This window comes from Geotrypetes seraphini, chromosome 2, assembly GCF_902459505.1.
Source record: "Geotrypetes seraphini chromosome 2, aGeoSer1.1, whole genome shotgun sequence".
In the NCBI taxonomy this organism is placed as follows: domain Eukaryota; kingdom Metazoa; phylum Chordata; class Amphibia; order Gymnophiona; family Dermophiidae; genus Geotrypetes; species Geotrypetes seraphini.
In genome coordinates this window covers 406105500-406130934 of record NC_047085.1, presented here as the reverse complement: position 1 = coordinate 406130934, position 25435 = coordinate 406105500, and the positions used below count along the sequence as shown (strand labels likewise).

The following is a 25435-nucleotide window of genomic DNA, read 5'->3' as shown; positions in this document are numbered from 1 at the left end:
AGAAATAATATTGCTAAACATCATGGTTTTAGTGAAGCCCATTGTTCAAAGAGATTGGTTTTCAGTAATTTACAAAATATGCAGTAGGTAGGTATAGTTCTAATTACCATTGGAAGATCATTCCAGATTTTAGTACCCAGGTATTGAAAGGTGCGTTCATGATGTTTTTTATATTTGACAGATTTTAATGATGGGTATATTAAAACTTTGCTCTTGTGAAGTCTCATGGTACCTACATTATGTAGTAGAAGACAGATTGCACTTAGGACTCCTTTTACAAAGATGCACTAGCGTTTTTAGCGCACGCACAAGATTAGTGCATGCTAGCTGAAAAATTACCGCCTCCTTAAAAGGAGGCAGTAGCAGCTAGCACGCGCTAAAACCGCTAGCGCACCTTTGTAAAAGGAGCCCTTAATGATGATGAACTTTGGCCAGCCAGTGCCTTAAAAATAATACAAGCAAATTTGAATTTGATCCTATGTTGTACTGATAACCAAAGCAGATCATGCAGTGTAGGAGTTCTGTCAAATCATTTTAGCCCACTAATTAGTCTGGCTGCTGTATTTTGCAAGAGCTGAATTATATACTGAAGTTTTACCACAGGTACAATATCTTATGTCCATTTTCACCCATCATGTGATGCCCCCCCCCCCCGCCTTCATCCTCCTCACGACCCCGGGATTAACTTCAGATTCAGGTGGGATTCTGGGGATTTCTACCGCCTTACCCGAGGCCAGAGCCTGGGGATGAGATATGCGTCGAGTCCGCATGATTCCAGCTTCGTTTTCCATGTTTACGCCGTCGCCGACCCTCAGGCTCCGATTCGGGTTAATGTCAGCATGGCACCCAGTCCCGGAGCTGCAGTGTGCATGCGCGGGGATGGGCCGGGCGGGTAGAGGGTTCGCAGTGCACCTGCGCAAGTCATAGCACCATCCCCGTTCCAGGAGATAATTTAAACAACTTTTTAAAAACATATTGCCAATTTTTAAGGTCATATGATTGGCGAAATTCCTGTTCCCATGTCTGTAAGCAGCTTTGTATAGGATTAGTCCTAAATAAAAGTCCCTGATATATTTGAGAGATTGATCCTCTATTGGGACCCGCTTTTAGCACTTGCTCCAATCGTGTTTCCAAAAGTGCTAATTCTTGCTTAGCTTTTCCAATAAAGAAGAGGGCAAAGTTGTGTATAGCAAAAAGAGTATTTTCCTAAAGACCATATTCCTCTTATAAATTATCCTAAATTCTCATCCCCTCTTCCATTCAGAGTGTACAGTATATACTGCCCATGTAATCTCTATATGTAATCCAGGTAATCACTGGAAGATTTGTCTTTATGTGATATACTGCCAAGCTTTAGCAGATCATAGAGTTTTACAAACTATAAAATTATAATAATAAAATATATAGACAATGCCAATAGTCAAATAGAAAAGACTATCACTGCATTCCAAAGAACAAATATAAATCCTTAGAGTTGCTTTTGGAAGAGTTAACTCCCCCCCCCCCCCACACACACACCCCACCACCATGACTATCCCAAGTCCTGTGTGAAGAATTTGTGCCAAAAGCCTAAGCAAAAATATATGTATTGTAATAGAAAGCCTAATCCATAATGATAGTATGAGCCAAAAATTTTCCTTTTCTCTTACTGACTCTCCAAGCATCCTGTTTAGAGTCTGATAGCACCGTAGAGGGGCATAATTTAAAAAAAAACGTCTAAGTCCCCTTTTGGTCTAGACCCTAAACGCTGAAAGTAGAAGCAGGGAAAATGTTATTCTCAAAAAAAAAAAAAAAACGTCCAAAAAGTTTTTTTATGAGAATGGCCTATCTCTCCATTCAGCTGTTTAAACGCCCAGACCACCACTACGTCTACACTTACAATCAAAAAAGCAGCCTAAGTCCCAAACGCCCAAAACCAGACCTTTTAGGCGAAGGAGAGTCCGCCTAAAAGCTGGATTCTGTAACCAGAATAACACCGGTTACAGAATCCCCCCATCCCAAGCAATGATCATGGCAGGATAGATTCCTCATCTCCCCTGCCGTGATCCTTCCCCCAAAGTGCTGCGGTTCGGGGGTGGGATCACCATCGCGGTAGGAGAGATAGCCAATCTCTCCTGCCAAGACGTGACCTTCCCCCAATCCGATCCGGGCAGGAGGGAGCCCAACCCCTCCTTCCCCGATGACCCCCCGATCCAGGCAGGAGGGAGCCCAACCCCTCCTGCCCCAGCAACCCACTCCCCACCCCCCATTCCCCCAATCAGATATGGGCAAGAGGGAGCCCAACCCCTCCTGCCCCAGCAACCCACTCCCCACCCCCCATCCCCCCAATCAGATATGGGCAGGAGGGAGCCCAACCCCTCCTGCCCATGATGAACTCCCCCCACGACCGCCCCCCCAAACCCTGCGACACCCCCCCCTTATCTAAATCAGTTGGCCAGATGGATGGGTCCCAAGCCTGTCCGCCCAGCAGGCCCGCCATCCGCCGAATGGCAGGCCTGCCTGGCTTGATCGGGTCCTCCTGATGGGCAGTAGGGTTATGGATTGAAAGCGCACTCATTTAGGCCAAGGAAAGCCTGGCATGTATTGGAGTGTGACTAAGTTTTCAATGCCTACAGTCATCTAAGACTGCTTAGGTGCTGCTAGGTGCAATTCTATAAACGGTGCCTAACAGATGATTGACAATCATGCTAATCAGTGCCTAGAAATTGCACCCTTTATAGAATCCGGGCCTAATTGCTAAACTGAAAGCCTGCTATTTTGTGGGCAGTTAAGTGCCAGTATTCAGCATTTTGCTGTTTTATTGTAGGCTGACTGCCCCTATTGCAAAGTCTCCTTATTGTGCACAGTCACAAAGATGGTGACATGCCAGGGTATCGAAAGAAGAACCAGAGGAAGTTGTAGTGAGAAAAGGTGCTATAAGCAGACCCTGTACATTTCCTATATCCCACATTTCCTTCTTAGCTGCAGGAAAAATCAAAGCCAACAAAACAAATTTTAGCATGCTCCCTTTGCTTTTAACTATGCATTAGCTATGCAAATGCTTAAATAATTCATAATAAGTAAGACAAACTACCTCTGATTTAACAGGAAATAAGTTTGGCCAATAAGGACAAATATTTTACCAAAGTTATTGCCATGTTTTACATCAATTCATAGCTGCTGGTGTGTAAGATAACTAGCCTTGCTGGGAACACTAACATAACATAACATTGTGCTTCTAAATCGCGTAACCGTAAAGCATAGTTACTTACCATAACAGGTGTTATCCAGGACAAGCAGGCAGCTATTCTCACATGTGGGTGACATCATCCACAGAGCCCGGATGCGGACACCTTCGCAAGCAGACTTGCTTGAAGAAACTCAGAAGTTTCGAGTCTGCTGCACCGCGTAAGCGCGAGTGCCTTCTCACCCAGCACAGGGCGCGTCTCCTCAATTCAGATAGCTAGCAGAGAAGCCAACCAGGAGAGATGGGTGAGTTGTGAGAATAGCTGCCTGCTGTCCCTGGATAACACTTGTTACGGAAATAACTGTGCTTTATCCCAGGACAAGCAGACAGCCTCTTCTCACAGGTGGGTGACCTCCAAGCTAACCAGAATGGGATGGTGGGAGTGTTGGCAATTCAGGAGAATAAATTTTGTAATACTGCCTGGCCAAAATGGCCATCCCGTCTGGAGAAAACATCCAGACAATAATGAGAGGTGAAAGTATGAACTGAGGACCAGGTGGCAGCTTTGCAAATTTCTTCAATAGGAGTGGATCTAAGGAAAGCTACTGAAGCAGCCATGGCTCTGACTTTGTGGTCTGTGACTCGACTCTGTAGATGCAGTCCAGCCTGAGTAGAAAGAGATACAAGCAGCCATCCAGTTGGAAATTGTACGCTTAGAAATCGGGTATCCCAACTTGTTTGGATCGAAGGAGACAAAAAGTTGAGGAGCAGATCTATGTGGTTGAGTGCTTTGCAAGTAAAAAGCCAAAGCATGCTTACAGTCCAGAGTATGCAGAGCTGTTTCTCCAGGATGAGAATGAAGTTTTGGAAAAAAACACTGGTAGTACAATTGATTGATTGAGATGAAATACTGAAACCACTTTAGGCAAGAATTTAGGATGAGTACAGAGGACCACCTTGTCATGATGGAATACTGTGAGAGGTAGGTCTGCTACTAAAGCTTGTAGCTCGCTGACCCTGCGAGCAGACATAAGAGCAATGAGAAAAAACCACTTTCCAAGTGAGATATTTAAGATGAGCTGTATCTATTGGTTCTCAAAAGGAGGCTTCATCAATTGAGCAAGAACAACATTGAGATCCCAAATCACTGGAGGAGGTTTGAGAGGCAGTTTGACATTGAAAAGTCCTTTCATAAATCTGGAAACCACAGGATGAGCCTAAAGGGTTTCCCTTCAATAGGCTGATGAAAAGCAGCAATTGCAATGAGATGGACTCGAATGGATGTGGATTTGAGGCCTGATTGTGATAAGTGGAACATGTAATCCAAAACTGAAGACAAGGAGGTAGATTGAGGCTCCTTGAGGATCATCTGGCCAATATTCTTGTGAAGGAAGAATGCTTCAACTTGAAGGAATGATGTTTAGGGAGCTTGAGGACCACCACTGGAACTGTCTGCTAAGGTATCTGACCTGAGGGAAGCTCAGGAGAAGACTTGGCCAATTTACTTGTGGTCGAGGATGTTCTAAATGATGAAGGTCTGATGAGAGTCAAGGTCGAAGTCGTGGAAGCAGGAGGACACCCCATAGCAGGTCTGACCGATTCGGAGGTCGAGGGTGTAGTCAAGGTTTCCATACTGAAAATCTTCTTCACTTGAGGGCTCGAGGTTGAAGGGTAGCACAGCGAACATACGACTCTGGGCAATGGTCAGGCCCCAGACACTGAAGGCACCAGCGGTGTGGGTCAGTAAGGGAGATTGCACGCTGGCACTTGGAACACTTCTTGAAGCCCGTGATTTGCTGGGACATAGAAGGAAAGACAGCCGCCATAAAGTCAAAGCCCGCAGGCTGGGGTCGTGCGACACTCCCCACCAGTCAGTCGACGAAAAAAATCAAGGTTTTTTTTTTTTAACAATGATCGAAAGAAAAGCACAGCGACAAGGTAATACACAAATAAAATGCGAGCCACAGTGAAAGAAGGCACGAAGCGAACTAAGTTCAGCGCAGAGCGTCAAAAACGGACTTTTCGGCTCTGCAACTGAGAACTGAGGAGACACAACCTGTGCTGGGTGGGAAGGCACTCGCACAAGTGCGGTGCAGCAGACTTGAAACTTCTGAGTTTCTTCAAGCAAGTCTGCTTGCGAGGCTGTCCTTATCCGGGCTCCGTGGATGATGTCACCCACATGTGAGAATAGCTGCCTGCTTGTCCTGGGATAAGTTTAGCAATTTGAAAGTGCATTGTGTATCTGGACTTAAAGACAATTCAAACAATCTCACATTCTTTATATCTAAGAGCTTAGATGTTTGTGGTTTACAACCATACAAATCCTGAGGTTAGTTAGAAATTTCATAGGCAATTGCTATCGTGATTCAAGGGATTTGCACTGCAAAATGGAAGCACATTTTCACAACGAGATATACATCAATTCTTTTCTCTTTAAATAATCATCAATTTCTATGTAAATACAACAAATTAAAATTTAGCTCCACATTGTTAAAACACAGCTGTGCTTAATCATCCTGAGATGGCTTAATCATATACACTGCATTAGCTGTATTCTTACCTACTGTTGAACTTCTCTGGATGTTTTTCTCGCATGATGTGGAATCTGTGTGCAATGGAAGCATCCTACCAGGAAAAAGAAATCTGTGAGTCTTTCATTATGGAAAAATGCAAAGCTTAAAATGAAAAAGTGCAACAGAAATTTAAAGCTAAATTTGTTGCGTGGAATAACACCTTTAGATTTGCAAAAAGAAGTTGCAGCAGTTTCTTAGGCCACCTGACTCTTAATGATATGAAAAGAGTTCCTACTTCCCAAGGAAGCCTGTATTTATATTTAGCACACCAAAGATACTTCTCAGTGAATTTTATAGTTCATTCTACACATTCACTTTGAGAGACTGGGAAACAAATCTGTTAAATATCTACATTCAATTAATAAAGATCACCGGCACAACCGAAGCCAAGTTTTTCAGTAACTGATTAAAGTGTGCCTCCACACAAGTCTAAACAAAAATGATACTTAGAATGCAAGTCTTGGATTGACCATATGTTAATGATAGGCCTAAATTCTGTACATAGTATCCTAAGTTGTGCATGTAAATTAGTGTGCATAGCAGATTTGCACACACAACTTAATTGTTTAACAATCCAATCAGTACTGATAAATGGGAATTAACTAATTGAAGCTAATTGGTACTAATTAGAAGTTACATATACAACTTTGTAGGTGCATTCTATAAAGTGTGCTTGTCACTTCTAGTGAGTGGATCTCAAAAGGGGGCATGGCCAGGGGCGGAACATGCTTCAATTGTGGGCATTCCTAAAAGTTAGGCGCACTATTAGAGAATACTCCGGATCTGCGCACAACTTAGGTACAGGCATTTAGACCTGATTTTTCTTGGCCTTAATGGGTACACCTAAATGTTATGCCTCATATGGCTGCCAAGAGTGATTCTTTATATAGCTTTTTATAGAACGGTGCTAAGCACTGTTCTGAAAAGTGCCCATTTTTCAGGTGTCATGTATAGAATTGGGGGTAAGAGAATAATTTTTGCCTCTATAATATTTGTAAAATCTTTTAACATCAATTATACACTCACTACTAATTTCTTTAACAGACTCATACACACCTGTTCACATATAGGAGGTAACCATATAGCCATTCTTGTGCATATTTGGCCACATACACTAGGCCTCTTGTAAAATATCGACTGGTATTAAAAGTATGTGCCATGACGCCTCTTAAACCAGTCACTGTTATAAAATTATCCTCATGGGGACAATTTTATGTGATGCCTGGGCTACATAAGCAGGAAAATATTTATTTTGGTGCTATTTTATAAAGATACATAGTAAGTGCCTAGATTAAAGGGGTGAAGAGCGACTAGCAACAGCGCCTAGATTAATGACTTTATGACAGCAAATTTAAATGTTCATACATAATACACAATTGTGTGCATTTTATAAAATTCATGTGTATATCATAGCTACACATATGTTCTATGGCCACCTCTAAGTAGGCCTACTGTACAGTCATGCACTTTTGACATACAGTACTCCCCCGATATTTGCAGGGGTTCCGTTCCAGGAACCCCCGCGAACCTTGAAAAACCGTGAATACGGTTTTTAGCGGGTGAGACAGGAGAGGGCAGCCGGAGAAGCAGGAGACAGCATCCGGAGCACTGGCGAGTGAAGGAAATCACTTGCGGTATGCTCCGACCGCCTCTTACTGCACTAAAGTCGGGCCTTACCAATCAGGAGCTGCTTTGACACCATCTGTACTTTCCTGGAGCTGTTCCTGAGTTTCTTCTTCACCATTTGTCTCATGGCATCATAGTTCCCTTTCTTGAAGTTAAACGTTGTTGCAGTGATTCTCATCCCCATTGGTATTCCTATTTCCACTTTGAACTGGATCATGTTGTGATCACTGTTTCCTAATGGTCCCACTACTTCCACTTCCTTGGCAGGTCTTTTCAGCCCGTTGAGGATTAAGTCCAGAACAGCTGTCCCTCTCGTTGATTTCTTGACAAGCTGTTCGAAGAAGCAGTCCCGTACAGCCTCCAGGAACTCCATTTCCATTGTACATTCTGAAACACCAAGACTCCAGTCTATCCCTGGATAATTGAAATCTCCCATAACTATGGTGTTTGCGTTTTTGCATTCCCGCCTCAATTCGGCTTCCAGTTCTGTATCCTTTGTTCAGTTTGCCCAGGTGGGCAGTAGTACAGTCCCATCTTTATCTCGGCTCCCTTTCTTCACGGTATTTTAACCCATAGTGACTCCAGTTGGTCATTTGTCACTGCTGCGTCCACTCTGGTCGAGTGAATGGTGTCCTTTATGTAAAGTGCTACTCCTCCACCCTTCTGATGTGTCCTGTCTCTTCGGTAGAGCTTGTACCCTGGCAGGACTATGTCCCATTTATTTTCCTCATTCCATCATGTTTCTGTGATCGCTATGATGTCTAGGTTCTCATCTTTGGCCATGACTTCTAGTTCCCCCATTTTGTTGTTTAGGCCAGTGTTCTTCAACCTTTTTACATCTATGGACCGGCAGAAATAAAAGAATTATTTTGTGGACCGGCATCGGTCCGCAGACCAGCGGTTGAAGAACACTGGGCTAAGTCATGTGCCAGACCCTGCCCATCTCTACCCAATCTCCACCCCAACCCTGCCCCCATAGTCCTAATTGTAACACTATTTTTTCCATTCATTTTTCATATATACACACAATAGAATCTTATTAACAACGCATCGATCACAGTGCAGACCGGCATTTGAAGAACACAGTTTTGGGCCTGATGCACATGTCGGCCCTGTGGACCGGCAGGAAATTTCTATGGACTGGCACCGGTCCATGGACCGGTGGTTGAAGAACACTGGCTTAGGCTTCTTGCATTAGTGTACATGCAGTTCAAGTCTTGGTATTTTTTTCTCCTTGTTATTTTCTCTTGCGTTTCATTTTTCTTTCTATCCCCTTCTTGTCCTGCAGACTCCTGGTTATTGTCTCTCTTGTCATCCCCTTGTGGTATATTCTTATTGTCCTCTTTTTGTTCCTTCCCTTCATCTTGCTCCATTTTTCCTTCCCCTTGTAGTACACTTCTCCTTACCTCCTCTTGTTTCGTCTGGCTCCCTTGGTTTTTTAGCTCCTGTTTTGTGCCATTTATGTCTTCCCAGCACTTTCCTCACTCAGTATCTTCTTGGGATACTGGCTTCCGAATCATCGACACCTGGTCGACTGCCGGCTTTCCCCTTCTTCCTAGTTTAAAGCTTGTCCTATTCCTCTCCTGACGTCGTTTGCTAGTAGTCTAGTTCCCGCCGTGCTCAGGTGTAGTCCATCTCTCCTGAAGAGCTTGTTCTTGCCCCAGAACGTTGTCCAGTTCCTCACAAAGTGAAATCCCTCTTCCTCACACCATCTCCTCATCCACGCATTTATTGATTGTAATTCCATCTGTCTCTTCACATCAGCCCTCGGTACTGGCAGAATCTCCGAGAATGCTATCCTCTGAGTCCTCATCTTCAGCTTCCTTCCTAGGATCTTGAACTGTTCGGTAAGTGCATTCCTGCTGTAGTCTCTCCTGGTGACATCATTTGTCCCGACGTGGACTATCACTGCTGTCTCTTCCATCTCTGCTCCTTCCAGGATCCTTTCTTTTTTTCTTTTTTCCAATTCTTTATTCATTTTCAAATTTACAATAAGTGTAACAATATATTCAGACAAATTAACAATAATTATATCACTTAATAATCATCAATGGTACAAATGATATGTTCTTAACTCCCACCCTTCCTTATCATATAATCAATACCTATATACAATATGTAACATAAATTTACCCTTCCCTCCTCCCTCACAATCGAACTTGTAAATTTAAGGGGGAAAATAAATAAATAAATAAATCGGTACAATACTTTATAAATGGCTCCCACACATCCTGAAATTTCCTGAAAGAACCACTCTGTATTGCAATAAATCTCTCCATTTTATAAACCTGACATAAGGAATTCCACCAGAAATTATAATTTAATCTACTCCAATTTTTCCAAATATACGTAATTTGTTGAAGAGCAACCCCAGTCATTATAAGTAATAATTTGTTATTATTTGTAGATATCTGACTTTTTGCTCTCATTTCCATACCAAACAGCACAGTATCATATGATAATGCCACTGGGTTGTCTAATAAACAATTAATTTGGTACCAAATTGATTTCCAAAAATTCATAATAAATGGACAATAGAATAATAAATGATCTAAAGTCCCTGCTTCGAGATGACAGTGCCAACATTTATTAGACTTAGAGCTATCCAATTTTTGTAAATGAACAGGGGTCCACAATGCTCTATGCAACAGAAAAAAACAAGTTTGTCTCATAGATGCCGACACTGTACATCTCATCCTCCAAGACCAAATTTGTGGCCATTGAGATGCAGTAATCTGATGCTTAATCTCAATGCTCCAAATGTTTCTCAGACCAGTGTTTGGTTTCTTTTTAATAAGTCCAGTCAGCAATTTATACCACTGGGCTACCAGGATCCTTTCAATTCTGTCGATGATGTCCTTAGTTCTTGCTCCTGGGAGACAGGTCACCAGCCGATCCTCTCTTCCTCCTGCTATGAGACTGTCCACCTGTTTTAGGATTGAGTCTCCCACCAGGATTGCAGATTTCCCTGTTTTCAGCTTCTGCTGTGGTCGCAGGTCCGTGTCCTTGGTGCGCTTCATTTCTTCTCCCTCTAGGCACTGGTAGGATCTTGCCTCTTCTTCCTGCGAGTTTCCTCCATGGGTTCCCTCTGCCTTGGTGTCAGATGGTTCTTGTCCTCTTAGTGCATCTTCCTTGTTCCTGCACTGCTTGTGTTCTTGTTCTTCCACTCTCCTGTAGGCATCCTCGATGAACTTCTCGAGCTCCCTGACTTGTTCCTCGATGTGCCTCTCTCTCATAGGGTCTTCAGCTGTCTTGAACGGGTCTTCCGAGATGTAGAGTCCCTCCAGTTCCCGGATCCTGTGCTTCAGACGACTGTCTTCACTCTTCAAGTTTTTCAGTTCCTGACATCGTCCGCACACATACGACTGCCTCCCCGAGGGGAGGTAGTCATACATGTGGTAGTCCGTACAGTACACTGGGAAGCTCATCCTCTGGGTTCCTTCAGCTTTCATTCTTGTCTGCCTTCTAGAAGTCCCTGTACTCTTTGCTTGTGCGCTCACTCCTGTTCCTGGCTCTTCCTTACCTTCTTCGTCTTCCGCTTCCCTTCGCTTATGCGTGCGTGTTGTCTGCCTCTTCCTAGCCCTCTGTGCCTGCCAGTTCCTTTTGCTTGTGTATGTGTGTGTGTTCTCTCTAGAGTCTGCCTTTTTCTGCCTTCTGCTGCTGCCTTGTTTGTGTGTGCGTATGTGTGTGTGTTCTCTTTTGAGTCTACCTTTTCCTGTCCCTCTTCTGCTGCCTTTTTGCTTGTGTGCATGTGTGTGTGTTCTCTTTAGAGTCTGCCTTTTCCTGTCCTTCTGCTGCTGCCCTTGTGCTGAGGTATGCTACCTCTCGGATCTGCCTCTTGAGCCTCTTTTCTTATCTTCTGTTCCTGCTGCTCTTCTTCTGCGTCCTCTGTGCCCGTCTCTTCCCTTAGTTCGTATGTGGGTGTGGTCCCTCCTGGTCCTACCTGTTCCTTGTCTTCTGCGCCTGCTGCCCCTTTGCCTTACTTTGCCTGTATGTGTATACTTCGCTTGTATGTGTATGCTCTCCTTCGTGCCTGCTACTTCCTTACCTGCTGTCTTTCCTTGTGTTCCTGGATGTAGTGGCCCGGCCCTTCTCAAGGCCCTTCGTAAAGGTGCTCTCGCTAAGGCGAGCGCCTTTGCCGCTCGCTGAACGGCTGCGCGCAGTTGGCTCCCCCCTTTTAAGGGGGAGTCCGGGCGATGACTAGGTTGCTAACGCAGTGCGGGTGGGCGGGTGGACGGAGCTTACTCTCGCCACTGCCCGCTCCTCGCCACTATCTCCCCTTCTGGCTTCCTCCCTCCGGCTTCCTCTCCTTCCTCCATTCAGTTGCTGCCTGCTCCTTCTTTGACCATGCAGTTCGCCAGTACCACCGCCTGCCAGTACCAAACTTTTAAAAACCAAAAATATGCATTGCTGCTGAAGCAGTACCTAACAACACCAAGTTACAATGGTAAAGATTAGATAGTACAACTGCCTGAAGAACACATTTATAATTGCAATTGAAGTAAAAATGTACTGTAGGTCTTGACAGCAAGACGCAAACTCAAAGAACCATCAGCTCATATTGTGATGTTGGAGTTTATTTATCAAAATCTTGATGTCTAGGGGGAAGGTGTGCTACAGGCTAGGGGCTTGAAAGTAAATTAAGAGTGGATGTAAAGCTGAAGGTTCTCCTTGGGTGCCTACTACCCTTGTATTCAGAATTAGCATGTAACCAGCTGTCAGTCAAGTGCTTTTGTGTGAAGACTGGCTGGAGACAGTTTATCAGTTGCATGCTGAATATAGATTCCAAAAAACCATGGAATGATTTGTAATCTATCTAAACAAGTGAGCAAGACCACAGTTTTAATTTAATATAATATCAAGTACTTTCAGCGAGGAAGCTAAAGGAACAGATGTGTTATAAAGAAGAATAGGAGTGGCTAGTTATCCAAGTATTTTGGGGGGATTGAGTAGAAGCTGATTGTCATGAAGACATGAAGTAATCTGAACAAAGTTTTGGTTGATACTGTGAATATGAGAAATATTGGCTGGATCAAATAGACAAAGTTGTATATCATCTGCATAAATGAATGCTGTCAGACCCTATAGATCAGTAGTCTCAAACTCGTGGCTCAAGGCCCACATGCGGCCCGCCAGGTACTATTTTGAGGCCCTTGGTATGTTTATCATAATCACAAAAGTAAAATAAAACAGTTTATTTATGTCTCTTTAGCTATAAATTACAATATTATTATTAAGACTTAGCTAAAAGGAAAGATTTATAAACTATAAAGAGTTTTACCTCATGCAAAATTGTCTTTTCTTTAATAAGACATTAACTATTTTTCCTGAGGACCACCAAGTACTTAAAAAATCCAAAATGTGACCCTGCAAAGGGTTTGAGTTTGAGATCACTGCTATAGATTGTGCTAGAGTTAACAGTGGAGCTAAAAGGAGATTAAAAAGAATAGGGGCCAAAATGAGCCCTGAGGAATGCCATAAGGCAGGGTATAATTTTAGATAATGACTCTTGAAAGTGGACTTAGTATCTTCTGTTAGTAAAGTAGGAAACAAACCAGTCAAAGATAATGAATGTGATACCAATTTGGTGAAGCCTATTAAGCAGAACAGAATGATCCATAATACTAAATTCAGCTGTCAGATCGAGAGAAAGTAGAAGTACAGATTTACAATGGTCTAAATGATAGAGTAGACTAGTAGTAAGACCAATCAATTAAGTTTTAGTAGAATGATGTTGACTAACTCTTGACTGATTTGGTTGAAGAATATTTATTTTATCCTGAAAACTGAAAATATGAGAGAAGATAATCTTTTAAGCAATTTTAACTTGAAAGGGTACTTGGAAATGAGACAACAGAGCAAGCAGAATCCATGAGTTTACTGTCCTTCAGTTTAGAACGGATAGCAGCTAACTTTCAGGCTTATGGAACTAGGCCCTCCTTTTCTTCCCAGCCACTCTTTCCTATCAATTATTGTATTTCTCTCTCCATTCCCTCTCTCATTCTTCTTTTTACTTCTTCTTTCCATTTTCTATCTTATTTGATTTGTTTAGAAACTACTTAGATATTTTTCAATGAGCAGTATATCAAGATGCAATTAAATTTGAAACTTGAATTCTTATTTTCAAGGGCACCATGCCTCTACATGGTACAAAGCTATACATCAATATTTACCTCAAAACCCGCAAACAGGTTTACGTGACATTTGGAGCTTAGAAATAAATTATATCTCAGAAGCTCAATGGCCTGAACTTTGGAAGCGCAGAGCCTCAACTTCCATGAGACAATCTTTGTATTTTTTATTATACAGAATTCCCTGGACCTCAGTGAAACTGTAAAAAATTGATAAAACACAGTCTAAAAGGTGTTAGTATTGTCATTTGGAGGTGGGCACCTTCTATTTCAATGTCCCTTAATCAGGGCCGGATTTAGATGAAAAGAGGCCCTAGGCTATTCCACTTATGAGGCCCTTTCACCTCCATTTTTAAGTTTGTAAATTATATGAGAGATAATAAAATACATCATTACTCTGATATATATCAATATGTTAAATGAAACATGTTGTTATTGGTACTAACCTGTATAAAAAATGTGACACGGATCTTGAGGCCCTAGGCTGAAGCCTAGTTAGCCTATAGGAAAATCCGGCCCTGCCCTTAATACTAACTTTCTGGTAGTCAATATGGAGTAAATATACTGTTTGGAACCTCAATCATGAATAAGAGTCCACTTAAAAAACATAAGGATTAGCTTCTCCTTATTATGACTGGAGTTGCTTTACAAATAATTATGAGGAATTGGAGACAATGGGATCGATTAAATTTACCTTTTTGGTGGGAGACTCTTTGTTTGTACTATTGATATGAGAAAATATTAGTAGAGGAACTAGGTAATTCCAGGAAATTTAAGGAGATTTGGGGACCATTGGAACTTTATATAAAAGATCTTTAAATTCCGAAAGCGTATCCAGAGTAAAAATGAGAGGTGGAATTGGGAGGAAATGGATTTAATGTTTCATATGTAGAATTGAAGTGCTTTTATGGATTTTATTGTATTACATTTTATGCATGTATGACGTTATAAAACTAATAAACAGTTGAAACCTGAAACTTGAATTCTTAGTTAATCTCATTGTTTATGGCTTAATATTGTTTTTGTGTTTTTATTTTTTAAGAGGTGTTATTGTAAACTATCCAGATCATTTTGATGGGCAGTATAGCAAATAAAGATGAAACTTGAAACTTTCAATTTAAGAAGCAAACTGCTATTTGTGGCCTTTTAAAAAAATATTATTGTAATGCCTATTGAAATCATTTGTCATTTTAATTTGTGACCTTGATTAGCAGTGGATCAAGGCCATTACTGAAGTGGAAAAATCAGTGTATTCACTACAACCAAGCAAAATACTCAGACACACAGGAAGATGAATGTATTCAGTTTCTAATGATTTCAGAGAAATCACCAGACACTTCATTTTCTACATGGCCTGTAGGTCTGAAACAGAGAAGTAAAGAGGAGTTGAAGCAGCAGCTACGAATGACATAACCTGAGCTTTCTTTGCTGGCATGTTACATCCTAATCTTAAAACCAATCAGTGTCCTCAGTTTTCCTAAACCTGAATGGAATTTTGTCATGTGATGACAAGTTGTTTATTATTTCTACACTTGATAACTGAACCTAGTGAGAAAATGCATAATCCTGGCACCTGTGAAAACATCCCTTTCCACATTCAATTATTTATGTAGGCATAGAGAATAAGAACTTCATTGTGTTCCAACTTGTCTGGCAAATAATTCCTTTCTTCCCTTTACTTTTCACCATGGATAAAGCTGACACCAAAGTTTGATGAAGAAAAAAAAATCCCTTGAAATGTATTTCAGGAGCTCCATATATTTTTCCTAGTTCAGTAAACGCTGTGAAGTTGTGGTCATAACTTGTTACCTGACACTTCCCTAATAACTTTAGAGCACTTAACCAGGCTGGGGCAACTTAGCTTCATGTTTTATTTATTTATAAAACTTAATATACCCTCCCTTTAGTCTAAAACTATTTAAGATGGTGTACAATTAAAAAAAATATCATTCAAGTAACCTTTACTCTATAATCTAAACTTAGGTACCAATTGCATTTGCATGTTATAGAATACTACTACTTATGTACATGACTGTTACAGTTACGTACTATGACAAGAAAGCAAATATTACTTGTTGCAGTAAATGAAATTCTATCTAGTGAAAGATTACCCTACCTCAGCCCTTTAAAAGGTGAAAAGGGGGTGTGTTTCTGGGTGAACTACATGTCCCAGAATGCACTGGGCTCTTCAGCTCAGAGCAGGGATGCTGAGGCAGCCTTAGGGAGCGACTGAGTAGTCAGCAGGGCTCTCCAGATGTTGGTAATTAGAAGAAGAAGAAGCTGCTAGAAAAGGACAGTATAAGGCAATTGCTGTGGAGACAGAGGAAGGTAGAAAGGCTTTCCACTGCTCCCAGAGAGGCTAGTAGGGATAAGCCAAGGACGCCTGCAGAGGGGAAAGAGCTCCCCAGGGGCAGTAAAGTTTGGCATTGGAGGGGAGGAAGGTTTCCTAGGGGTTTAAATGCATTCAAACAGTATGATGGCTCCCTAAAGCCCAGGAACCAAAGTTTGAAAGAAGAAAGTTCTGTTCCTTTAAAGACTTGGGGACAGGTGCTTGCAATTTGGAGAGAAGTCCCCCAGAATCACTTGCTATAGCATAGTAGCATGGCAGTGATGGAAGCTTATCTCAGGAATGAAGGAGAGGTATTGACAATGAACTTTTAAGGCTCCTCTCTTTATTAAAGAAGTGTTCAGACACTCATAGCTGTGGGAGGCCCACAATTGTTATAAGCTGAAGAGGGAGGTGACCTAAGAATTTTTATAAACTTTCCTTTTCTTCCTTTCTGTAAGCTTGTATGCGATGTCTTTGTATTGTGACCACTTCACTGTTTGTTCAACTCCTTTCGTTGTACACTGCCTCGAATCATCATGGCTTATATTTGATAACAATCTAGTGTAAACTCTTCGCTGATTGTCCAGCACATCTTGTTGTAAACCGCCTCGAACTTTCATGGCTTTGGCGGTATATAAGAATTATTATTATTATCTGCAAGCCCTCATTTCTTTGGAGGGTGTCATGTCAGAGGAAAGATACTGAGCACTGATCTGTATTTTGGAATAAGGAATTGTGATAAGGGGACTAGTGAAAAAACAAACAAATTGTCTTTAAAGACCGGGGGAGGAGAATGAAAAGAAGCCTCACTGAAAACCCCTTAAAGTAGCCCATAGTAGTTCCAGGCTGAAAAAGAAGGGAAGCCTTAGGGATGCTGATGGACTTTGTTATTTTCCAGGACTCATATAAGGGGTCTGGGGTTTCCAACATGGAGGAGGTTATTTCCCTTTGAAGATAATTCTGTAACATGTACTTTGGTCTAAGTGGGTCTTGCACTGAAGAACAATGATCAAATAGATACATGAATGTGTAGCACCTTTGCTGATACTGCGTTTCCCCGAAAATAAGCCTAGCATGATTTTTAACGTTGCTCCTAATATAAGCCCTCCCCCAAAAATAAGCCCTATGTAAGATCGACCCTTGAACCCCCACCCCCTCACGAATGTCCCGACAATCTCCGACTCCACCCCTGACACTAGTGCTGCCTGATTCACCGAAAATTGGACTCGTCAATTGAGCGACCTCCACCCCGGTGAAACCTGATATACCTCCGCTCCAAGGACTCCTAAAACAGCAGCAGCAGCACTCTGAAGGGCTGTTTTGCTTTCATCACTGCTGGGGTCAGGCCTTCCCTCTGCAGCATCTTTCTATCCCTCCTTCGCTGACCCTCCCACTGTGAGAATGACATACCTCCTCTCTGAAGCCACAAAAACAGCAGCGGTGACAGCTGGTCAATGTCAATAGCACGTCTATCAAGTCAGCTGATGAATATAGTTCAGCTGACTATGCCAAACATGGCTGAACATAGACCGGGGAAGTCATTGTTGGATTGATTTCCAAGCTCGCCACTGACTGCGGGAGGTAGCGAGGCTGCCTCCCCCAGTCTAAAAATTGGCCCCTAAGTTATGCGCAGAATTGCAATTTAGTGCCAAGTAGCACCAATTAATGCCTCTTCTGGGCTATTTTTGGTACTTAAAGCCAATTGGCAACTAATTTAATAATTAAGTTAGATGCACAGCTGCACTATTTTATAATTTATGCATCCAAATTTGTAAGCAAGACAGAAATCTGGGCATCTAACTCTATAGAAGCTGTGGAATAGTCCTTCTATGTCCCAAGGCTTCCATTTTATCCTCCCCCCTCCCCACAATAGTAAATACTGGTGGCCTCAGTTGAGGGAGGCTCTTTAGTGGAAAGGAAGATCCTCTTTAATATCCATAGAGGGCCAGATTCTATAAACAATGCCTAAGCGCTCCTATATTTTAGGCACCGCTTGGCACGGTTGTCAATCAACCACTAGGCACTGCTTATAGAATCCAACCTATTAGCATCTAGGAATGCTTAGGCATTGCTAGGCATCCTTGCGGTAGGCACCGGTATATTAGGCCAGGTTTTACTTGGATACCTAGCAACACCTAAGTTGATCACTGGGATATTAGACTTATCTTGGACGCCTAGTCACACCTAAGTCAACCATGGCTATTCTCCACTGCTAACTATGCCTCCGCTTATGTGACGTTATGCATCCTATGTGTCCAGCACCAAATTCTTAATTGATGATTTAAATTGTTTTTTGATTGGTTGAAAACTGGCAAAGTCAATTATCACATCAATTAAGCCAATTTTCTAAAAAGTTGAGTATGGATTCTGAAGTTAGACATCCTTAATTAGGGCACCTAGCAGCACCTAATATAGGTGTCCTATAAAGAATCTGGCCCGTAATTTCTAGAAGTTTAAAATAAGTAAAAGATATTGTGATGGGCTGTGTAATATTTGTCATCTGTTTCTTTACTATACAATTCAGAATTCTACTATTTCCTCCTGCAATCCTCCTTAAATCTAACTTTGCTTTCTGAACTTCAAATATAGGTAAACATTTCTGCAAATAAATGAGAGCTGAGTTTTCTGTATACAATCTCAGTCTTGTGATTTAAGTAAAGGATTATTCAAAATGTCTTTAACCACAATCATAAATGGTGAAGTACTTGTGAGCTGGGAACATTACTCCTCTCTCTCCCCAAAAATGCAAAATCTATAGATACAAAAGGGCAAGGTTGCTTTTCCAATTTGTAAATATGCAAACATATGCACATGCTGTCTTTGTAACACACTGTTTTGCCTTCATGATTTAGGTAGTTAAATATCCAATAAATGTCAAATCACTCACTAATATTTCTCAAGCATGATGCACCATAAGCAAGTATTTGCCAGTGGTTGTAAAATAGTAATATTTGCATACCCACTGCAAATATATTACTGTGTTAAAGGTCATCGTTGATCCAGACAGACTATCACTGCCTACTGAGAACTGCAATATGTGTAATTTAAAATGATCTGTATTTGATAAACAATTCATGTTAATAATTCACCTTGCTGTGCTGTTTGTACAAAAAAATGTGTTATTCATAGATTTGTTTACTTCTCTTTATTTTATGAATAAAAATGTTTAAACATAGACAAATGAAGGCAGATAAAGACCATATGGCCTGGCTAGTCTGCCTATCCATGCTATCTACTGTACATTCATCACCCTTAGAAATCCAAGATACTTGTCCTAAGCTTTCTTGGTAACCAAGAAAGTTGTAAGGGCCCAGAAAAACATATTTCACAGTCGATTAGCAGACAACGCTCATGCACAGCCAGTGGCGTACCAAGGGGGGGGGGGGGGGCTGCGGGGAGGTGCGCCCCAGGTGCACGGCTTGGGGGGGTGCACAGCTGGCCAGGTCCAGGTCCTCCTGCCCCTCCTATCCCCCGGCCCGCCCCGCTGCAATTTTACCTCCCCCTGCCGACAAGAAGTTTTTCCGACGTCAATTCTGACGTTGGAGAGGACATTCCGGGCCAGCCAGGCAGTGATTGGCTGGCCCGGAACGTCCTCTCCGATGTCATAATTGACGTCGGGAAGACTTCTTGTCGGCGGGGAGAGGTAAGATTGCAGGGGCGGACCGGGGGAAAGGAAGAGGAGAGGCGCTTTTTTTTTTACGCGGCAGAGAAGGCAGGATGTGGGCAGGCAAGCTGGCTAGCTTTAGCGCAGCAGGGAGGGAGGGAGATAGGTAGACAGGCAGGCTGGCTTTCGGGGTGGACAACATCTGGAAGGCAGTGGGGGGGACATAAGGAGGCACTGGGGACACTAAGGATACAGGAAGGAGGCATTGGGGGCACCATGGACACGGGAAGGAGGTACTGGGGGCAGCATGGAAACAGGAAGGAGGCACTGGGGGCACCATGGACACGGGAAGGAAGCACTGGGGGCACCAAGGACACGGGAAGGAGGCACTGGAGGTACCATGGACACGGGAAGGAGGCACTGGGGGCACCATGGGCCCGGGAAGGAGGCACTAGGGGCACCGTGGACATGGGAAGGAGGCACTTGGGGCACTATGGACATGGGAAGGAGGCACTGGGGGCAGCATGGACACGGGAAGGAGGCACTTGGGGCACCATGGACACGGGAAGGAGGCACTGGGGGCACCATGGGCCCGGGAAGGAGGCACTAGGGGCACCATGGACACGGGAAGGAGGCACTGGGGGCACCATGGACATGGGAAGGAGGCACTTGGGGCACTATGGACATGGGAAGGAGGCACTGGGGGCAGCATGGACACGGGAAGGAGGCACTGGGGGCAGCATGGACACGGGAAGGAGGCACTGTGGGCACCAAGGACACGGGAAGGAAGTTTCAATTTAACCTTTGTCTATGTATTTCTGTTTTATTCCCCCTTTTACAAAACTGTGGAGCATTTTTTAGAGCCAGCCGTGGTGGTAGTAGCTCTGATGCTCAAAATTCTATGAGCGTCAGAGCTGTTACCACTGTGGCTAAAATCCACACTACAGTTTTGTAAAAGATGGAGGGGTTAGTTTGCGATTACATATTCCATACTAGGCGAAGGTGTTTTCTGTGTTCTATGTGTTCAAAAGACATGGTTTTTTGTTAGGCTTAACTGCAGGATTATCTGTACTAGTCTGGCTTGTTTAGTTTTACAATGGGTGTATTGATGTTGTACTGCTCACTGCAGATGCTGACTTTTCCTAGGTACTCATGTGTGACATGTGGCTTGTTACTTAAAATCATGTTTTTCGTACAGATGAGGGGTTGTGTCAAAAAATGATGGGCCCTGGGTGTCGCATATTCTAGGTACGCCACTGTGCACAGCATCTTGTTGTTTTTCTTCACATTTCTTTAAAGAAACCTCCCTTACTATTGTATATCCCTTATTTATTCTTTTCTTTGAATATTGTAGTTCTTAATAATAATAATAATAATTTTATTTCTTGTATACCGCTATACCGTGAGGTTCAAAGCGGTTTACAGTAGATACAGAAGAGATGCAATTAAGTAAGATTAATAAAATGAAGAAAAAGTACTTAGAGTTCCCCGACTGTCCCAAAGGCTCACATTCTTGCTAAAGTACTTGAGAAAAATAAATTAATTAGGCTAGAAACATAGAATAGAAGAAGGCAGGAAAACAGTACATAGGAAAATTAATTTAGAATACATTATAAAGGAGTTTTTTTTCAGATACGATATATGGGAAGGATTTTACATAATAAACATAATAAATTATGTATCATTAAAAAATTAAATCTAGTAACATTACAAAGATTCTAAACTGAATTTCATACATTGATTGAGTAAATGGTTTAGTAAAAGACTTTAGAAATTGAAATTGGTTACATTAATTAAGAAAATTGAACCAGGTAGTAGACTAAATTTGGGAATATAAAGAGGAGATAGAAGGAGAAGAGTTTAGGTAGATTGAATATGCGATTGTAAAGATACCATAAATTACTTTGATGAGTATACGGTATAACTTGAAATGAATTCTGGCTCAGATTGGTAGCCAGTGTGAATCTAGATAAGTGTTAGTTATATGGTCAAATCTTCCAAGAGAATAAATCAATCTAAGAGCAGTATTCTGAACAGTCTGAAGTCGTTTGATCATATAAATGGGGCAAGGTAGATAGAGAATGTTACAATAGTCTACTAGTCCTAGTACAAGAGATTGAACCATAATCCTGTATTGGTCTTTATCAAAGAATTTTCTAATTTTTCTTAAAATGCACATTGTGAAGAATGCTTTTTGGGTAGTTTTTTTTAATTGAGTCTGCACTGTGCAGCATCTGTCTATTAATACACTCAAAATTTTAAGAGAGACCTGTATTGGATACTTAATTGTTTTGAATTCCAATTCAGTTATAGATGGATTTTTGTCTGTTTCAAGCATAAGGAATTTGGTTTTTTCTGCATTTAATTTCAATTTATGGTTGGTCATCCATTTTTCTACTTCCTCCAGAATTGTTTCCAGAATTGTTCTTCCCCTTTTTTCTCTTGTTCCTGTTCTTCTAACATCCCCTGTCAATTTTATTGTCAGGTTCTAACATGGTTTTATCATTGTTTATGTTTATTGTCCACCGCTCAGAAGCCCGATTAAACGGTATAAGAAATTTTAAATAAACTTGAAACCTGTGGTTCATAGAAGCACCGGACCCCGGAAGAAGGTTGTTTTATAACCGAAACACAATTGTTTTTCTCTGCACCTTGTTCAAATAAAGTTTTTTCAAGATCATCAGTTCCACAGCTTTTTGCCTCCTGTTCCACTTCTGATTTTGTGGAACTATCTTGGTGGACTTTTTTTTGTTGTTCCTTACAATTTGACAATTGGCAATACATTTAAAGGGCAATTTAAATTAGAAAGATGCCCATTTGGAAAACACCAGGTCAGAACAACAAAATTGCAATCGCCACTTTCCTGAAATATATTAGGATGAGCAACAATTTTCCTGCCTAAAAATTGTCTGTTCTTGAAATCAACTTGTAGAAGACAATTTCTTTCTGAATTATTAAGCAAAGAGAAGAAGAACACCACAGACAATCCAACAAAAGGCAAGGTAGACGTCTATTTAACCAGTGGGTAAATCTTTATTTATAAAGATAGCCTTTATTTCTAGATTTACCCATTGGTTGAATAGAGGTTTACCTTGCCTTTTATTGGTTTTTAAGAATTATTAACCAGAGCAGGGCTAGACATGTTGGGGCACAGGGAAGAAATTAAGAAGGGGCCTCTCCCCTGATTTCCCCACCCATGAGATGACCTCCCATCCAGCATCTCTGCCTTCATTTAAAAATCAGCTGGTCCAGGGATCCCCCATGCACCAGGATGTCCTTCCCTTCACCCCACCCCATTCTGAAGCCCCCATCACCTTTTAAAATGCAAAGGGGTCATTGTTGTGGTAGTGATTCTCTAGTCCTGCTCCCAGATTTATCAGTTTTGTTCCCCTGCTGCGGTCTGACCCCTTTGACACAACTTCCTGTTTCCGCTTGGGCGGACTATGACAGGGGAAACACAGAGAAATCTATGAGCAGCATTAGAGACTCACTGCTGTGCTGGCGACCCCTGTACATTTTTAAAAGTTGAGGAGGACTTCAGAATGGGATAGGGAGAAGGGAAGGACATCCTGGCCTATGGGGGCCCCCTGGAGCTGTGGGGCCTTATTTGCCTCTCCCCTTGAGCACACAAATTGCCATGCAGTCCAACATTTAAGATACTATATGCCAATTAATACACAACACAGAGATGTTCCAATCCAATTCTTATTTTTATATACTGGGTCATTCCCAAAAGGGACTCGGTCGGATTCACAGGATTAACCCAAAAGGTTAACATAATTGGACAAGAAGTACAACTATTACAATCCCTTATTCATCAGTTAAGTATTTCTTAAACAAATAAGTCTTCAAAGTTTTTCTGAAGCATGTCAAAGAAGAAAGGAGTCTGATTTCTGAAGGGAGGGGTTTTTTTTTTAATAAAAATAATTATTCAATTTATATCAAATTAAAACTTGAGGTTAAAATTAGAATTAAAATGCCAATTATTTATATGCATTATATGCCAATTACTCCCCACCACCAATGCTGGCCCTGAGAAAGAGTTCCAACACAGTTGCCAAAGACAGACTATACTGGACAAAATTTAAGGGGCAGTAAGTGCAAAGCCCTTTTAGAAAATGCACAGGGCAATCACATGAGGGCTAATTTTTTAAAATTATGAACCAAAATGCTATGCATGAATATTATATTGGCAAACATGCATATACAGTGGTACCTCGGTTTACGAATGCACCGGTTTGCGAGTGATTTGCAAGATGAGCAAAACATTCCCAAAATCGGCACCTCGGAAACCGAGCATGGCTTGATTTACGAACGCCTCCCCCGCGATTCGGCACCTTCCCCCCAAGATCCAGCACCCCCTCGACGTGATCCAGCACCCCCCGACACGATTGGGCACCCCCCCGCCGCTTCTTACCGTCATCTGGGCACCGGCACCGGCATGTCCTGTGCGTTGGTGCCGGTGCCCGAAGATCGGCCTCCTCTTCTGCTGGGCCTTGAGCAGCGGCGGGGGGAGGGGTGCCGAATCGTGGCGGGGGGGGGTGTCAGATCACGGCGGGGGGTGCTGAATCGCTGGGGGGGGTGCCGGATCACAGGGGGGGTTCTGGATTGCGGGGGGCCTTCAAGTGGAGCAATGTCGGTTCTCGTGGGGGGGGGGGGGGAACGTATCAAAGCGAGTTTTCATTATTTCCTATGGGGAAACTCGCTTTGATAAACAAGCATTTTGGATTATGAGCATGCTCCTGGAACGGATTATGCTCGTAATCCAAGGTACCACTGTACTTGCAATTAAAGAATTATAGAATACTAGTGTAGTGTTTAATGCCTAATTTTAGCCATGAACACTTATGCCAGGTCAAAAGCTGGAATAAATGTTTGTGAGTAATTGAAAATTTTCTACAACTTTAGTGCTGGGCACTTCCCTGGCCCACCGATGCCCCTCACAATTGCATGCTACGGGTATAGAATACCAACTAAAGGCATGTGAAGGAGTCAGGGGTTTCCCCTCGGTAAGGCTGTCATATTACTACTGGGCAGCAGATACTGCTCTGATGTCAGGGGCAGGATTGTGGCAGAGAGAACATGCCGCTGAGGACCACGGGCAGCTGCAGGGATCGCTATAACACCAGCGAGCCTGCAAGCTGCCCTATTAGCCTAAAGAGGTGAAAGCGGGAAAGCTGGGGGAGGTAAGAGCGGGAAGGCAAGAGCGGGCAAGCTGGGGGAGGCCTTTCTGACCGACCCTCCCCCCTCAAGCAGGAGCAGCAGCGGAGGGCCAGCAAGAGGCAGCGCTGCAGCTCCTGCTTTAGGAAGGCACAGGGGAAGGATCGGCCATTGAATTGGGAGGACGGTTTTTAAAAAAATTGAATCGATTCGAATCGATCCACCTGATTTGAATCGGTGAATCAATTTAAATCGTGAATTGGGCAGCACTAGTTTGTATGGTATGGTCAGAGAATTGAGATAGGTAGGAAATCCTGTTCCAAGTGCTTTAAAGATAATAAAATAGTATTTTATATTTATATTCCCAATGGTATGCTTTAAGTAGGGGAGTCACACACAAAAGTCGTGAGGAAGAGATGTCAACACCGAAGTCGTAGTTCAACCAATGGGATCTTTATTAATTTCGTTACTTAATACTTTTATAAGTGTATGCACAAATAAATAAGTAAAGTATGCGTGCATAGTTTTCATTGTGTAGACCTTATGGGGTTAGGTGCAAAGCTGGCTCGTGAATAAGAAAAATTTGTGAATAACTTTAGGGCCAACTCTGACTCACTCCCATGTCCCTCCTGCCTCCTGGACCTCTTCACTTACTTTTTAAAGCCTGGTGGTCTAGCAGTGAAGCGGGTCAGGAGCAATATTCTTACACTTGTGCTCCATGCAGAGCCATGAACAAAAATGGCTGCTGTGAGTTCCCACTGTAGTCTCGTGAGACAACGGGAATTCACGGTAGACATTTTTGTTCACAGCTCTGCATGAGGCAGGTGCGTAGGAAGATCACTCCTG

At 42.4% G+C, this 25435-nt stretch overlaps 1 protein-coding gene across 9 annotated transcripts in view; it reads right to left on the bottom strand.

The window, feature by feature from the left end:
• DGKB (diacylglycerol kinase beta) overlaps positions 1-25435 on the bottom strand; it is a 733919-nt gene that overhangs the window by 300098 nt on the left and 408386 nt on the right. For all 9 annotated transcript variants that reach the window (XM_033930985.1, XM_033930986.1, XM_033930988.1 and 6 more), the window contains one exon: positions 5727-5791. In XM_033930985.1, coding sequence (XP_033786876.1) covers positions 5727-5791 — 65 coding nt within the window. The remainder of the gene's footprint in view (positions 1-5726; positions 5792-25435) is intronic.